This window comes from Zasmidium cellare, assembly GCF_010093935.1.
Source record: "Zasmidium cellare ATCC 36951 unplaced genomic scaffold M409scaffold_97, whole genome shotgun sequence".
NCBI lineage: Eukaryota > Fungi > Ascomycota > Dothideomycetes > Mycosphaerellales > Mycosphaerellaceae > Zasmidium > Zasmidium cellare.
Genome location: NW_022987041.1, coordinates 1,556 through 16,647, shown reverse-complemented (window position 1 = coordinate 16,647; position 15,092 = coordinate 1,556). Strand labels below are relative to the sequence as shown.

Genomic DNA, 15,092 nt, shown 5'->3' with positions numbered 1-15,092 from the left:
TTATAAAACTAAAGAATAGACCTTAATTCTAAAAGTTTATAAAGTAACTTTATATAGCCTAGGAATAAAAAGGGGCTATATAATCTTACCTTCGGCTTTTAGTAGAAGTAAGATTATATAGAATACTAGGCCTAGGAGTTATACTATAGCTATTACTACTATACTATAGTAGTAGAATAGGTTCTAATACCTAACTAGATAGAGGAAAATTCTTTTACTTTATATACTATCGCTTAAATCTTCTTACTAGACCTAATTTTAAAGTAAAAAAAGTTAGCTAGTATAGGAATTAAACCTATACTTCTAGATCCCTATTATATACTCTAATTATTAGATAGAGCCTAAGAGCGTAAAAACGTTTAGTAGATATCTATTTAGGAGTAACTTCTATAGTCTAGAATTATACTACTTAACTAACTAGCTAGTACTTAAATAAATAGCTCTAATTAGCTACTAGATAGAAAGTAGGATCTAAGCCTAATATAAGTATCCTCGTTAGAAATAGGGAAGATATATATACTAGCCTAAATAGGAGTATTAGATAGTATAGTCTAGATAGATAAGCTAAGACGGATACCTAAAGTATTAATACTAAGAGTTATATAACTAAAAGGAGTTTATCTCTTTTTAGTCTTTCTACTTCCTATAACTAACTAATATAATTATACCTAGGTTAGTTCCTAGTATTATTTATTAGTTTAGTTACTTCTACTATATTCGATACCTATATAAACTTTATAGAGTAGTTTTAGCTTAATAGTATCTACTAAAAAGGAGTACTAAAATATTTACGAGAAGTAGTTCTATAGTACTTATAAAAGTAGAAAGAAATATTATAAATATATAAAAAGAAGATATTTCTAGTAATAGAATAGGAAACCTACTAAAAAGAGGCTACTTTATTATCTATAATAGTAGGCTATATATAGCGCTAGTATAGTAACTCGAGCTATAATAGAACTATTCTAGAACGTTTCTATAACTATAGAAGTCTACTTAAAAACTCTCGGCTTCTCTATTACCTATAATTATTCGATAGATAATCTTTACTCGTTACGTAATTATCTACGTTACTAGCTTAAAACCTTAATTTAATATTATAAATACTACTTTTTATAATAATAGAAATAATATAAATACGCTATTTTTTTGTATTACTAGCGATAGTAAACGATCTATAGTTTCTCGTTTAAACGATTTACTATCTAGTTTTCTAAAAGTTACGTAGTAACTTATAGAAATTATCGTAGTTACGAGTAGACGTAATTAGTACTATAATACTACTAATCTCTAAAAAACTAATATACTTGTTATATTTATATCTAGTCTACCTAGTTATCTCTAAAGAATAGGAGATATATAGAATTTAATACGTAAAGTAACGTTAGTCGCTAAATTAGCGAATAATTAATTAATTAATAAACTAAGTCCTACTCGGTTTTAGCTGTATTTTAGTTAGTAGCTATACCTAGATATAGAGAGTTAGCTAATAGCTAATATAATACTAAGTAAATTAGTACGTCCTACTTTACTATACTCTATAGTATAACTAGCTATTCTTTTCTCTCTACTTATAATCTATTTTTATAGATAACTAATATATATCTCTAGAATTAAATACTTACTCTAATATTATACTTCTTTAGTATACTCTATATATTATATAAATAAAACTTTATTTTTAGTAACTTTCTATTATAGCTCCTATCTATATACGACTATATACTTATAGTTTTCCTATAATAGAGACGTTATCTATCTATTATATTCCTAACCTCTTAAAATATATATTTATTTTTTAATTTTATTCTTTTTCTACTTTTAATAACTTATACTAGGTTCCTATATAGCTATATATATATATATACGTCTAGTTAGTAATACTAGTAGTAATACTCTTTTCTTTATATCTCTAGAAATATAATACTCCGCTTATATAAAACGTTAAATTACTAAGTATAAAAACTCTTTTTTAAATCTTTTTAGACTTTATTAAGTATACTAAGAGGTAACGAGTCTTTTAATATAGTTAGAAGATAATAGTAGGCGAGGCTATCTAGTAGTCTATAGTATTATATAGTACTAATCGTAGTATACTAGATATCTAGTATTTAATTCCTAAGTAAAATAATACTATTCTATTTAAGAGCTTATCGATACGGGACGTTATAAATATTATCGAGGTTTTAATAAGTAGTAAAAGACCTATCTACTACTATATATTATAACTATAGTATTATAGGATATTTAGGCTTAGTTATTATATCTATATAGCTAAAGATTAATACTATAATACTACTATTATCGCTACCGTATATTAACGCGTTATATTAAAAGCGTACTTATAGTATTTTATCGACTATATCTACTATAACCGTAATAGTAACTCTATAGAGGTTATTCTAGTAAAAAGAGTTACGTAGCGATCTATAGAGGCCGTTATAGCTATAAGTAGACGTATAATATACCGTAATACGACTAATTTCTAAAGATTAAGTTACTCGCTATATTCGTGTTTTTTTTTTCGCTAAATTAGCGAAGCGCATGTACAATGTTCGAGCTCAGCCAAGGGAGTTAATTAGTCAGCTAGAGACCAGTCGCAAGAGCGGATAGTGCGGATAGAGTTAAAGGCCAAATTGTTGGTGTCAGGTTGAACATAAGTCCTCAATGTCTTAGTATCATCTTCGAGACTGCTTGCTAACTGAACTTGTTGTCTATAATTACCCTACGTCGATCGACTACAAACGGCATTAATGTCAAACTCAAGGACATCTATTCGCCACGGGCTTACTGCGTCAGGGTTGTCGCTGTCCAATACTTGCCGTATCGTTCATCAAGCAGCGATTCCCGACCAAATTCCATTCCCGAAAGATATTCCCGATCTGAGCATGAGGCAGCTACTACCATCTGGAGACAAAGCGCTGCGCGGCCAACTAGGGGTCATCGAGTTCACTGAGCATTACCGACTCCCTCGGCACATACACATCGCAAAGGATCGCGAGGGCAGAGAAAGGCTTATTTCTGAACGCATCTTCGTCAGTGCCGGCGTCGCTCTGGTCGAGCTCAGTGGTGAGATATACATCATTGCGCCAAATACGCTTGTGGATATTGCTGCAGGCGTGCCTCACGCCTGGACAGGGTGCCCACCTGGTGTTGTCTTACCGGACGGCACGCTGTCGACTGGGTCGTTCCTGATGCTATATCAGTACGAACATGAGACAGCCTTTTATCCGACTGATCGGACCACGACCTTTCAAAATGTGGAAGAATACAATGCGAGCAAATACTCGGGCGATCTGAATAGCATAAGGTTTCCTGCCCTTACCAAGGAGGCGGTTGTCGAGCAAGGGAGACTCATCTGGGCTACAAACCTGGCAAGAGCCGCTTTTTAAAAGCGACGATCAACGTTGTATCTGGGGAGTAGGATGATAGAGGCCATAGCATCATGTAGAGATTAACTGACTTGTTACATGGACGCCGCCCAGACGGCTTCAGACCTGATATCAGGAAGGCCGTCGTCACAGATGTAGACCACTGAGTTCTTTAAAGACCCGTAAGGATCCTGTAAATTCGTGCTATTCAACCACGCGCAGTTCACAAAAACCGTCCGATTGCTCGATGATATGACTTGTGTATGTCAGCTTCCTCCTTCGCTTTGCGGCTGCCCGTGAACCCTTCGTCTTGTCTTCGCTCTTGCCCAGTATTCAGTCATCGATCTGGTTCGTCGCTGGGGATGCGGCGTAGCCTACTTCGATGTGTGCGACCGTATCTTCGCCTTTAAATTGGTCCGCTTTCTCGATTTCCGCCGAATCAGGAACACTCCCAGACGTGTCAAAAATGAAATTGAGTTCTTCCAGGGTTTTGCCGCTCGTCTGTAACAATGTTAGAACGTTTGTTCCAAAGTCATGCCTACGCAGGAGTCGTCACCTCGGGGTAAAAGACTACGAATTCCAATCAGTAATACATACGTAGAGAGGTGACGGCAATTACTCACAAAAGATGACCCAGATGAAGCAGAAGTTGAAGGCTGCCCACATTATGAAATATCCATATCCAAGCGATTCGAGGCCGGCTGGAGTGACTTGCACCACTGCGAAGTTCCAAATCCAGCCTTGCATACGATTAGTAAGTGCATTATTCGTAATCTTATAGGATGGAGAACAGCCATACCAGAAGCGGCACTTATGGATCCCCCTAAGGCCCTCAGCTTCAGTGGCATGATTTCAACACCATATACCCATGGTGGGATCAGAAGACCAGCTCCACTGTGTAAATGGTGAGGATATATTGCGGGTGCAGGCTCAGCGGATGGCTCACAAGATAAACTGGAAGAAGAAGATGCCAAATGTGGCTACAACTCCGAAGCTGTAAGAGGTCTCCGACGTTCCTATAGCGCCCAAGGCCATTCCGATTGAAGCCCCGGCGAAGCCTGACATTAGCATCTGTAGCTACGTTAGAAACACATCGGACATCGTTGGGTTCGCAAGCTCACCACTCTACGTCCAAGTCTATCTGCGAGGGATGATCCGACGCAACCCCCTAGGAAGAAGACTAAGGCAGTGAACCCTCCCATAATCAGTGCATCGTGGCTGCTCTTCCCTAGGGACTGCTCAAATATCACTGTCGAATAATAGGCGAACACATCTGAAACATTATCAGTCAATAGCTCACGGGCAAGCATTAGAAGGGGTCACTAACTGATTCCAGCCAGCTGCTGCATAGCCTGTGTAGCGAATGCGAGAACCACTCTACGACGGTAGCGAAGAGGCCCTGACGTAACCAGCTCTTTCCAAGCCGGTTTGCCGTCGTGTTCAATCGTGACAGCTTGCTGAATGTCATTGAACATCAGCTGGGCGTCATCACTCTCTCTGATGTGGTTCACGCCGTGGATCGACGCAATGACAGTACTCGCAGCCTCGACACGTCCCTTTGCTACGAGCCATCTAGGTGATTCAGGCAGGAAGGGCATGGTGAGGAACTGTCCCACACAGAAGACGGCTTGAAACGCCAATGGGAATCGGAAAGAGAAGCCAGAGGCGTATGAGCTAACACCGTAGTCGATCTACTCATCGCGTTAGCTGTTTCATGAGTTCCCAGCATTGGACTCACCCAGTACGCGATGAGTAGGCCCAGGGGTCCACATATCATCATGATGCCACCGGCCAGTCCTCTTCGTGAGGGTGGCGCAATCTCTGCCTGCATCAAGTATTAGCAATTAGTATCGACGTTGGGGTTTGAAGCGTAGTATACCATCCACACTGGCACTGTCGCTGTGATCTGCCCAACTCCTATAACCATGATTAGCTCAGCCGGTCTGGTGTACTGCAACAAAGGACCCTTACCGATGCCAGTGATGATGCGAGCAACAATTGTCTGAGGGAGGCTGAAGGAGCTTGCCTGGAGCGCGGCCCCAACCATAGCAAACGCCTGTCCTACAGTGACAGTGATACGGCGCCCAAACTTGCGGCCTGCTCCAAGGTTACTAATAACGCCTTACAGCGAAACCGTGGGAGACTCTACCGTATAACATTGCTGAAATCGCACCAACGAATGCACCGATTCCATATATAGCCACCACGAGACCTTTGATGCCGGCGCTAGAGTTTGGGCTCCCCAGCATTTCTTCGTTGAATTGCGGCAGTGATATTAAACCACTTTGACAATCAGTAACTGAAATCTTTGTCGAATCGCACGACGGGGCTCACCTCATGACTCCTTGATCATATCCATAGAGAAGGATTGCCCAGCCACACGAAACCACTGTCATCCAGGCGAGACCCTCGCCTCGCACCGCAAACATGACTCGAGGACGAAAGAGTCGAATAAATGGATCTCAAGGTAAAAAAGCTTCGAGAACGTTTGACGGGCCTTTTACCAATGAAAAGAGAATGTTGTCACGATGGCAGTCGCCTTCAGATATACGACTCACAGGTACTGTTTCCCCACGGCGGAAGACCTGCAGGTAGGGGAATTTGCGGGTGAGTGGATCGTCCTTCGCGCTCACGTGCAGTCCCCCAATGGAGACTCGGCAAACTCATCGCGAGGTTCCTCATATCAAAGAAAATACAGTACTGTACTGTAGTACCTGTGTGCGCTGCCTATAACCAGATTGATATGTTTGAGGATGTGTGATCTACTTCACACGCCTATCATGAAGGTCTAATCACGGCTTTGCGCACAACTCGGGGCCTCCCTGCCGCGTTCGACTTCCCTTGATCCCATACCTGCTCATACATCTCTAATGCACGATCCATTCCTACTGCTGTTATCTCATCAGGATCGGGCATCGAGTACGTTCCCCTTGACCCGAAACTAGGGGCTAACTCTCGCAGGATATCGTTCATTTCCTTGATGTCGTGTTGTAAGCTGTTACAGCCCACTATAGATTTCTCCGTGCGATAAAGGGATTTCATGTCAAAGGAGAATTGCGCATTGTAGGATTTTGGAGCCGAGATGTATGCCAGACGACCTCCAACGCGGAGTGACTTTAAGGCCAGATCCATGAGCTCCGGACTGCCGACAGTGTCAAGCACAACGTCAGGTCCAGGACCACTGGTCATTGTGGATATATTACCGAAGGCACCTGGGCCCTCTGAGAGGTCGATGTCTGCAAATTGCCGTCTTGCCGCAGTGATTATCCGACAGCCTCGCGCTTTGGCCAGTTGGCAAGCGGCTGATCCAACTGCACCGCTTGATCCCACAACGAGGACGACATCAGTACTGGACACGGCGACTCGCTTGAGCATGAGATACGCAGTTGTCCAAGGGACGCCTAGGGTTGCAGCTTGAGTGAATGATATGGAGCGCGGTAGAGGCACAAGCCCGGCCTCTGGTATCGCGCAATACTCTGCGCTGGGGCCGTCGAAAGTGAACCCCATATGGCGGCCACTCGTCCCAAATACCCTCTGACCAGTAAGAATATGGCCTTTGCTGACAACTATCCCAGCCCAATCTCTTCCCGGAGTGCGTGGTAATGTTGTGTGGGGAAAATAGCCCCGTGAATTCGCCGCGTCCGAGGGATTAATGGCCACTGCCTTGATCTGAACCAGCACAGTGCCTGGAGTTTCTTTCGGCACAGGCATCGTCAGCAGCACAAGACGCTGGGTGGTTGCTTTCTTGGTGTCGCCCCCGTCCTCATGACTCGTGACTATCCTAATCGCTCTCATGGTGTGCGGGAAGACGGATTCGTTTGCTGTCGTGCTAGATGGCAGCAAAAGCTGTGCTGTGGCTGTGGCCGTGGCCGCGGTCGTGATCGGTGTGGTAGTCATTGCAGTGTACACGTTTTCCAGGAAGCAGATGTGCACAAATAACAGCTTACAATTTCTCAAGTACAGCCTCGATTTCAACTGAGCCAAGGTCGATGGAACTCACAGTTTGCCGATGTATATTGCGGGTTAACGGAGAAGCGGATGGCAATTGCGGGTTGGGCTCTCCGTCTATGCGGATAGAAGACACATGCTACTAGTATACTTCAGGATACATATCAAAAGGGTCGCTATTGGCAAATAAATACCATCAGAGGTGTCAGCAGAATAGCCACAGGCTCATCAAGTGAGACTTCGCAGTGACAAAGAAAATGTCCCGCACAATTACCAACGACATTAATGGCTCTCACAGCCTACCACGGATTGCTTGGATTGGTCTGGGCAACATTGGTGCGGTCAGTAATTTTGCAGCGCGCCCGTTGGAAAACGTTTTCTAACATAGATACAGGGCATGTGCAAGAACATCGCAGCAAAGGCACAGATCAAACTACCAGTTTCGGTATTCGATGTGGACATGGATCGTGTACGTGCAGTGCAATCACATGACCCCAAGAGGTTTCGTATCGCAGCATCAGTTGTCGATGCAGTCCGCGAATCAGACATGATATTTTACTCTGTCCCTGATGATGCCATTGTTCTGGATGTCGTAAAGCAAATCACTTCAATCGGCATTGAGGACAAGATCATGGTCGATTGCAGCACCATCCATCCAGATACAACAACTAAAGAGGACGCCATGATCGGATCTAGAAGCGGCAAATTCGTCGCTTGTCCGGTCTTTGGTGCCGCAGCAATGGCGGACTCGGGGCAACTGATTTGCAACCTTGCTGGTCAAGAAGAAAGCGTGGCCAAAGTGCGTCCATTCTGCAACGGCGTCACAAGTGCACACACCATTGATCTTGCTGGCCAGTCTCCGGCTCAAGCGACCCTTTTGAAGATTATTGGCAATACGTTTGTCTTGAACATGGTCTCTGTACTCTCTGAGGGCCACGTCCTCGCCGAAACATCAGGCCTTGGAACGGACGTTTTGCATCAGTTCATAGAACTCATGTTTCCTGGTCCATACACCAAATACTCAGAGAGGATGTTAAGTGGAGATTACTATAAGACGGAGCGACCGTTGTTCTCGGTCGCCCTAGCTAGAAAAGATGCTCGACATGCGCAGGCACTTGCAAATTCGGCCGGCTTTACTTTGGAAAACGTTGCGACTGCCGATAATCTCCTTCGGGTCGTGGAAAAGCACAGAGGTCAGCAAGCAGAAATGGCAGCTATGTACGGTTCAAAGCGTTTAGACGCGGGTCTAGCCTTCGAGAACCAACAGCAGTTGTAATCTGACGGTTGACATGTTGCTCGAACGGAGAAAGTGTGCTGTATGAAAGTATGGAGCTTGTTTATGTTAGCTGGATACATAAACCATCGTAAGTCAGTATCGACTTGAATAGCAACCAGATTCAACCATGTGCTCCAGTGCTTCCGCGTAGCGTTGCTACCAATTCCCTAACAGTTCAAGCTCTCTCGAGCTCCTTCAAATCGATGTGGTCTCGACCCATGTTTACATGTACAGGATCGAAGGCTTGGAACCCTATTTGGACGAGTTCTGAATGTCCACATTGCTAACTCAATTCCATGGCAGGGCAATGGACCACATGGGGTGGCGGAAGTTGTTGCATTCACGTGTTCCGCGATGGCCGCTGACATCCATGCTCCGCTGCGGAAACATGTTGCATAGTGCGGCTAACGTCCGCCGACTTACGCGCACATCCGCAGCGCTTCTCTGCCACGGACAAGTTTTGGCATTCATTGAACGTGCTGCTTTTGCTTTGCATTTACGTTCCATGTCTTGACATCACTCACATTGCCTTGTTAACTGTTCGGATCGACAAGTTGATATGAGTATGCAGCAAAATACAGCCTACAAGCCCAGCCAGGGTCTCTCAATCGAAGATTATGCCGTCGACGAAGACACCATCTCGCAGCGCACCTTCCAAACCCAATTCAATATTGAGCCGAAAAATCAGGTTCGCCTCGTAAAATTGCTATTCATGCAATACCAGGTTCCAAATCTTGACCAAATCACCATCTTTCTCCAAGGTTCGTCCATTTAATGATGTCCACCTTGCATACAATTGACGCTCGTTGTAACAGATTTTGGCCTCTCTGTGGCAAAATCTACGCCCGAATCTCGTTGGTTCAACGGCTATGGCTCAGAACCCTACGTCTATCATGCGCGTAAAGGACCTCGCAAGTTCGGTGGTGGCGCATTTCTGGTAGAAACGTACGCCGATTTGGAAAAAGCATTAAAGGTGCCTGAGGCCAAGGTTCTGAGTAATGGCATCGAGTCCTTGAAAGACGCGCCAGGTGGAGGCTTTATTGTGACACTGGAAGATCCTGAGGGCTTCCCCATCAGCCTGGTCCATGGCCAGCAACAAGACCAGAGTCAGGCTCAGCCGCCCACACAGATCATATTGAACTACGAGGTCAAAAAGCCTCGCGTTCGGAAATTTCAAAGGTTCACACAAGGTCCCGCGGCAGTGTATAGGGTGTGTATGACTATGTGCATCTCTTTGCTCGGCAGCTGACATGAGCGTTGTACAGCTTGGCCACTATGGTCTCGTCATCGGAGATTTCCAATCTCAATTCGCCTTCTACACGCGCAATTTCAACATCATACCCACCAGTATTCTGTACCTCGAGAATGACAAAAGTGAGAATGACAAAGGTACTTGCGGCGACATGGTGTCGGAGTCGCGGCAGAATGTTGCAATGTTTGCACATATTGACCGTGGGACCGAACTTGTCGATCATCACTCGCTTTTCCTCGTCACTCGACCTCCGCAGATTCATGAGTCGCATGTCCACCACTGTAGCTTTGAAATCCACGACTTCGACACCCAGCTCATTGGTCACCACTGGATGCTCAACAAGAATTATCGGCCAGCATGGGGAGTCGGTCGACACATCTTGGGCAGTCAAATTTTCGATTATTGGTAAGTCTCGAGATCGCAGCGCTCTCTGCGCACCGTCTTCTTCGCAGTACTGACAATGCGATCGTCGTACATAGGTGGGACCCTAACGACTTTATGGTGGAGCATTATATCGATGGAGATGTAGTCAACGAGGATACTCCCGTGTCATTCCACCCTGCCGCAAGCGCAAAGGATGCGGCATGGGGACCAGATGTTCCTCAGGAGTTTCTCGAGTGATATGTACAACAAGTGCAATACTGTACATAAGGCTCTGCTGTCATTGTGCATGCCTGACTTGGAACTCCGTAGCCTGTATATCTTGGCAGGTTCTACAGCATTCGACTTACTGCACACGAAGAGCGCATGTGACTTAAAATGATGGAAATACACTTCTCTATAGTCATCTACCTAGTCCCCGGAAGTCACAGTTTCACTAACAATCATCAAAGCACGAATTGCCGGGACTCGCCCTGAACCATATCGGAATCGCCGTCCCGAACCTCGAAGAGGCAGTGACCTGGTACAAAACCCACCTCGGTCTCGAAGACCTTCGGGACCCTCGACATTTTCGAAGGGATCCTTCGATTCCACGTTCAGAAGATAAGCACATCTTTCGAAGTAAGTAAATGCAAAGCCCATCTTCGTCCGCGACATTAGAACTAATAGGCCATGCTCTCCAAAGTCTACGGCGAACCCTTTGCAGAGGCGAAAGTAGCATACCTTGTCGCCAGCAACGACGTGGGGTTTGAGGTTTTTGAATTCATCAATCCCCAATGCGAGCCGCCGAAAAAATTCGGTCCCCAAATGTATCTCTCGCCAGGCTGCTATCACACCAGATCCTGTTGCATACGTCGAGAGATTGGTGGAAGCTGGAGTATCCAAAATTGGTCAACCTGCGCACTTGGCAACAGGAGACGTGGTGGCGTAGGTGCAAGATCCATTTGGGTTGGTGCTGGAGATCTGTAGTAGGTCTTTTTCGACTTTCGTGGCAGGAACTTGATGAGGTGGGAAGCGCGCGAAGTTCATGATCATTGTCCGATCTGGCCTCGCTCCGAAGATGTCATTTATCGTCGAAGATTGATTTCAGACTCTGATGGGAAAGTGTGAGAAAGTGAGAGTGAAATACGAAGCATCCGATATCAAAGGCATTGGATCTGCTCCGAACAATCTCTCTTTCTACATGTAATTCCTCAGGTCCGCTCAATTAGTCGAAAACTATCCGATTCTGCAACACCCCAATATTTTCAATCCCGATCTCCACCACATCACCGTCCTGAAGGAATTGCGGTGGTTTCATGAACAAGCCCACTCCTGACGGCGTCCCGGTCATGATGAAAGTTCCCGCCCGTAACGTTGTGCCGCGACTAAGATGCTCAATAATTTCAGCCACACTCCAAACCATGTCGCTCGTCGACGTCTGCTGCCGTATCATTCCGTTCACCTTTGTGTAGTACGTCAACTGTTGCGGGTCTTTGATAATGTTTGATGACACTATGCATGGGCCGACAGGAGCGAATTGATCGAAGGACTTGGCGTAGCAGAACTGTCCACCGCAGACACTCGCTGGGATTTGGTAGTCGCGAGCTGAGATATCGTTGCCGACGGTATAGCCGAGCACATGGTCCAAAGCATTAGTAGCTGAGACGTTTTTGGCATCTTTGCCGATAACCACCGTGAGCTCGCCCTCGTAGTCGAGCTGCTTCGTAACTTCGGGATGCACGTGTACATCTTCGTACGATGCCGTCAACGCATCAGGTGGCTTGGTGAAGACGACAGGTCGGGTGGGAATTGGAAGCTTTAGCAGGTATTAGCGATCGATTTCATAGGCCGGACAAAGTGCTTGCGTTTGCTTCTTCTGCGTGATGTCGGTAATTGACCCCAATGCATGGGACGATGCCTGTCGGTGGCACCGGTGTGAGCAGCTTTCGACGTTGAGTAAACATGTCAGTCGGGTTAATTGGCTTCCAGTAGCTATTGAATACTAACTTTAGCGACAGTACCTTGCTTGCCTGTCTTCGTGAATCCTTGTTGCAAGCTACCGGACAACAACTCAACAGAAGCTCCCTTTAGAGAACTCCCCTTGGGTTCTTCTGATAAGTTCCCCCACTGCTCTTGCGTATTGTTGTCTTCGAAGCGAATAAGTCGTTCAAAGCCGGAAGTCGTCCCTTGAGGCATGATGGAGATTCTTTAGACTTTTAATGCTTTGGTGCGAGCAGATAAACCCCAGTTCGACCGTGCTTAAGTATGAGAGGTCGGCAGGTTCTTTCACAGACGTAAACATTGAGTAGAGCGGAAGCTGCGGGTATCATTCCACGTGATTACCGCTGTCCACTTAAATGCTTGGCTTCTCAATGCGGATGGGCACTTCCATTCCGTATCCGTCACTGAAAGTGACTATGTTGCTGAACAGAGCACAGCACTCAGCGAAATTGTAGACTAGCGGAGTACTGCACTGAATATCTTCGTCAATTGTGCAGCCGCGAACTTGTTCTTATGCAACCAAACTTCGAAGACCGATGATGTTTGAATTACCAACCGGCCCCGCCTTCACCTCCTCCCGCATCGACTGGCCAGAACAGGAGACTGTCACAGCCATCCTCACCTCCGTCAAGCCAGTCGATAGGCGGATTGTCCAGCAGGAGCTGATCCGACGAGATTGTCGAATCAGTCATGAAGAGGCTATCCCCACCATCAACAGTCTCACCGCCGCCAACACCACCTAGAGCACGGAGATGCGCAAACTTCTTCTGTTTTAACGTGGACGCCAAACGCTCGGCTGTTTCGACCGCTTCAGCTGCAAGAGATGCACTAAAGACTTCAGACACGCTACGTAGACAGTTGAGCGCTTTTTGTACCAGTGCGAGACTTTTGTCGGAGTCCATGGCGATGAGCAAAAGCGATGAATGAAAGGGTGTAGAGACGGCGGTCCACCAAGGATGCCTACAAGCCACCACTTTTTCGACTTGTAACAGACCACCTTCGAGAAGATCAACAAGTAAGCCAGTCTCGCGTGCTGTGATCTGGCAATTTTGGCTGTGGATCTGCCGTCGATACCAATGAATGGCGATGTCGACTTTGAACAGCTCCAGCACCTCGTGGCCAGTGGGTATCGCAACAATCTTCTGCAACGCTGCAGTACGGTCAATGGATTCGAGCGCCGGCTCCAGGTCGAACAGCGCGCCGGCAAGGTTAGAAAGGACGGAAGGCTGTGACAGTCCTGGGAAGTCACTCTGACACTCGTTGAATCGCACACGGGAGCGGCCATATTCCGCAGAAATGCTGGCGTTCAGAAAGACCATGAGATGTAAGACTCGTATGCGTGTGTTTGAAGTGTCCGTCTCATCCCTGACCTGCGAGATATGTAGTGCGATTGCTTCGGCAACATGCATTCCTGTGCAGGAGGCTAGCCACGCGATCGATGGACGAGTTGTCAGGCGGAGGTACAGCGTCCGAAGAGCCCACGCCGCTGCTTGGTCAACTGATTGTCTTCCCGGGGCATAGCAGCAGCCAATTTCCAGGATTGATTTCACCTGTTCAACTAACTGAGCCTCTGCAGCAGAGGGCTCCTCTGCAAAAAGCGAACCTAGAGCAACAACGCTAGCCACAACAGCCTCGAAGTCGGGCAAGGGGCTGTCTCGCGCGATCCAATAAGCACGACTGCGTTCCCGGTATATCTCCGGATCAAAAATCCCGAGTACTGGATTCAGGACCTGGAGGAAAACGTTGCTATACGTCAAAATCTCTTGGTAGGTGATAAAGCGGCGGACGGAGGACCATGCAGGCGGCGGCGGCTCCGCGCGCAGATTCACGTTCCAGGCATATGAGTGCAGGCGTTCATCGGCTGGGCCGCCGACAATGAAGCGAACCTTCCGGGGGAAGACAATGCTGCTATGGATGCCACAATAGCGTCCTTTGCGCGCATGGAAAAATGAGGTGGGTGTCTCGGCAATGGTGGCAATGCCCAGCTCGTCGTCTGGACAGCCAGCATCTGTGTTGATCTCCCTAATCGGTGACATGGGACCCGATTTGCGGAGATGATAGGCGGTGTCACCAGAGTTGTGCGAGGTACAGTGCTGGGCCTCATCGTCTCGGACTTGCATCGGTGATGGGCGGCTAGCGACAGCGCCGGACGCCGAACAGCCATCGGAAGTGTTCGAATGCTTGCTGAAAGAACAATCGTACTGGAAGAAACGGCATTGCGCGCAAGGCTGCAAGCCGTCGCACTTGCGACGTCGCCTTCGACATGCGTCACAAGCCTGTCGGACCCGGCGGCGGACTGTTGGCGGCTCCGATGGCATAGCGGAATCCACTTGCGACGTCGTCATGGTGCTATTGCTACACGCACTGCTCTTCCGCTTCAAGGTGGAAGCGCGGGATGTAATAAGAGAAGAGGAACGAGGAGGACAGGAAATCTGGGGAAAGGAAAAGAGGCGGGCTAGTGCGGATATTACCCGCCTAGTTCTAACTAAGAGGCGGACGAGTGCGGATATTACCCGCCTAGTTCTAACTAAGAGGCGGACGTAAATCTAACTTGTATCGTAGGCTAAAGCACTTTAGGAACGCTAGTCGAGACTATAGAGTATACTTACTAAGATACTAGATAGTTAAGCCTAGTCTACCTAGCTATAAACTTAGATAGTAATAATATCTTCTATACTATTTTATACGTTTAGCTTCCTACGCTAGCTTTATATTCTCTCTACTAGTAGTTATAACTAGATCGCTCCTAGATCTAATAAATAGAATACCTATACTTCTATATATCTAACTACTATTCTAACTCCTATATTACTTAACTTTACTTAATAGCTATACTATAGTATCGCTTCTAGATCTATTAGTAACTAGACTACTCCGACTC

The 15,092-nt window shown here is 46.2% G+C and overlaps 7 protein-coding genes and 1 non-coding gene across 8 annotated transcripts; 3 read left to right on the top strand and 5 right to left on the bottom strand.

Moving 5' to 3' along the window:
- Positions 1-274: 274 nt before the first annotated feature.
- Positions 275-423, bottom strand: M409DRAFT_t71. Its single transcript has one exon. It is a non-coding gene; the product is annotated as a tRNA-Tyr (tRNA).
- Positions 424-2,753: 2,330 nt separating this feature from the next.
- Positions 2,754-3,392, top strand: M409DRAFT_61704 (uncharacterized protein; the record flags this gene model as incomplete). The annotated part of the gene is made up of 1 exon (XM_033814846.1): positions 2,754-3,392. One exon carries the CDS (start codon positions 2,754-2,756, stop codon positions 3,390-3,392), a length of 639 nt encoding a protein of 212 aa, XP_033659280.1.
- A 594-nt stretch (positions 3,393-3,986) lies between these two features.
- M409DRAFT_38271 (uncharacterized protein) lies at positions 3,987-5,800 on the bottom strand (the record flags this gene model as incomplete). The annotated part of the gene is made up of 10 exons (XM_033810895.1): positions 3,987-4,111; positions 4,171-4,265; positions 4,318-4,442; positions 4,493-4,644; positions 4,699-5,062; positions 5,110-5,196; positions 5,251-5,285; positions 5,337-5,471; positions 5,521-5,654; positions 5,706-5,800. The coding sequence occupies 10 exons, from the start codon at positions 5,798-5,800 to the stop codon at positions 3,987-3,989; spliced, it is 1,347 nt and encodes a 448-aa protein (XP_033659279.1).
- A 338-nt stretch (positions 5,801-6,138) lies between these two features.
- M409DRAFT_71672 (uncharacterized protein) lies at positions 6,139-7,166 on the bottom strand (the record flags this gene model as incomplete). Its single annotated transcript, XM_033819277.1, has 2 exons — positions 6,139-6,159; positions 6,225-7,166. The coding sequence occupies 2 exons, from the start codon at positions 7,164-7,166 to the stop codon at positions 6,139-6,141; spliced, it is 963 nt and encodes a 320-aa protein (XP_033659278.1).
- Positions 7,167-7,576: 410 nt separating this feature from the next.
- M409DRAFT_61701 (uncharacterized protein) lies at positions 7,577-8,595 on the top strand (the record flags this gene model as incomplete). Its single annotated transcript, XM_033814845.1, has 2 exons — positions 7,577-7,660; positions 7,714-8,595. 2 exons carry the CDS (start codon positions 7,577-7,579, stop codon positions 8,593-8,595), a joined length of 966 nt encoding a protein of 321 aa, XP_033659277.1.
- A 565-nt stretch (positions 8,596-9,160) lies between these two features.
- M409DRAFT_38269 (uncharacterized protein) lies at positions 9,161-10,468 on the top strand (the record flags this gene model as incomplete). Its single annotated transcript, XM_033810894.1, has 4 exons — positions 9,161-9,356; positions 9,411-9,805; positions 9,861-10,252; positions 10,327-10,468. 4 exons carry the CDS (start codon positions 9,161-9,163, stop codon positions 10,466-10,468), a joined length of 1,125 nt encoding a protein of 374 aa, XP_033659276.1.
- Positions 10,469-11,435: 967 nt separating this feature from the next.
- M409DRAFT_71669 (uncharacterized protein) lies at positions 11,436-12,406 on the bottom strand (the record flags this gene model as incomplete). Its single annotated transcript, XM_033819276.1, has 3 exons — positions 11,436-12,026; positions 12,076-12,153; positions 12,218-12,406. 3 exons carry the CDS (start codon positions 12,404-12,406, stop codon positions 11,436-11,438), a joined length of 858 nt encoding a protein of 285 aa, XP_033659275.1.
- Positions 12,407-12,759: 353 nt separating this feature from the next.
- On the bottom strand, positions 12,760-14,556 carry M409DRAFT_61698 (uncharacterized protein; the record flags this gene model as incomplete). The annotated part of the gene is made up of 1 exon (XM_033814844.1): positions 12,760-14,556. One exon carries the CDS (start codon positions 14,554-14,556, stop codon positions 12,760-12,762), a length of 1,797 nt encoding a protein of 598 aa, XP_033659274.1.
- Between the last annotated feature and the right edge of the window lie 536 nt (positions 14,557-15,092).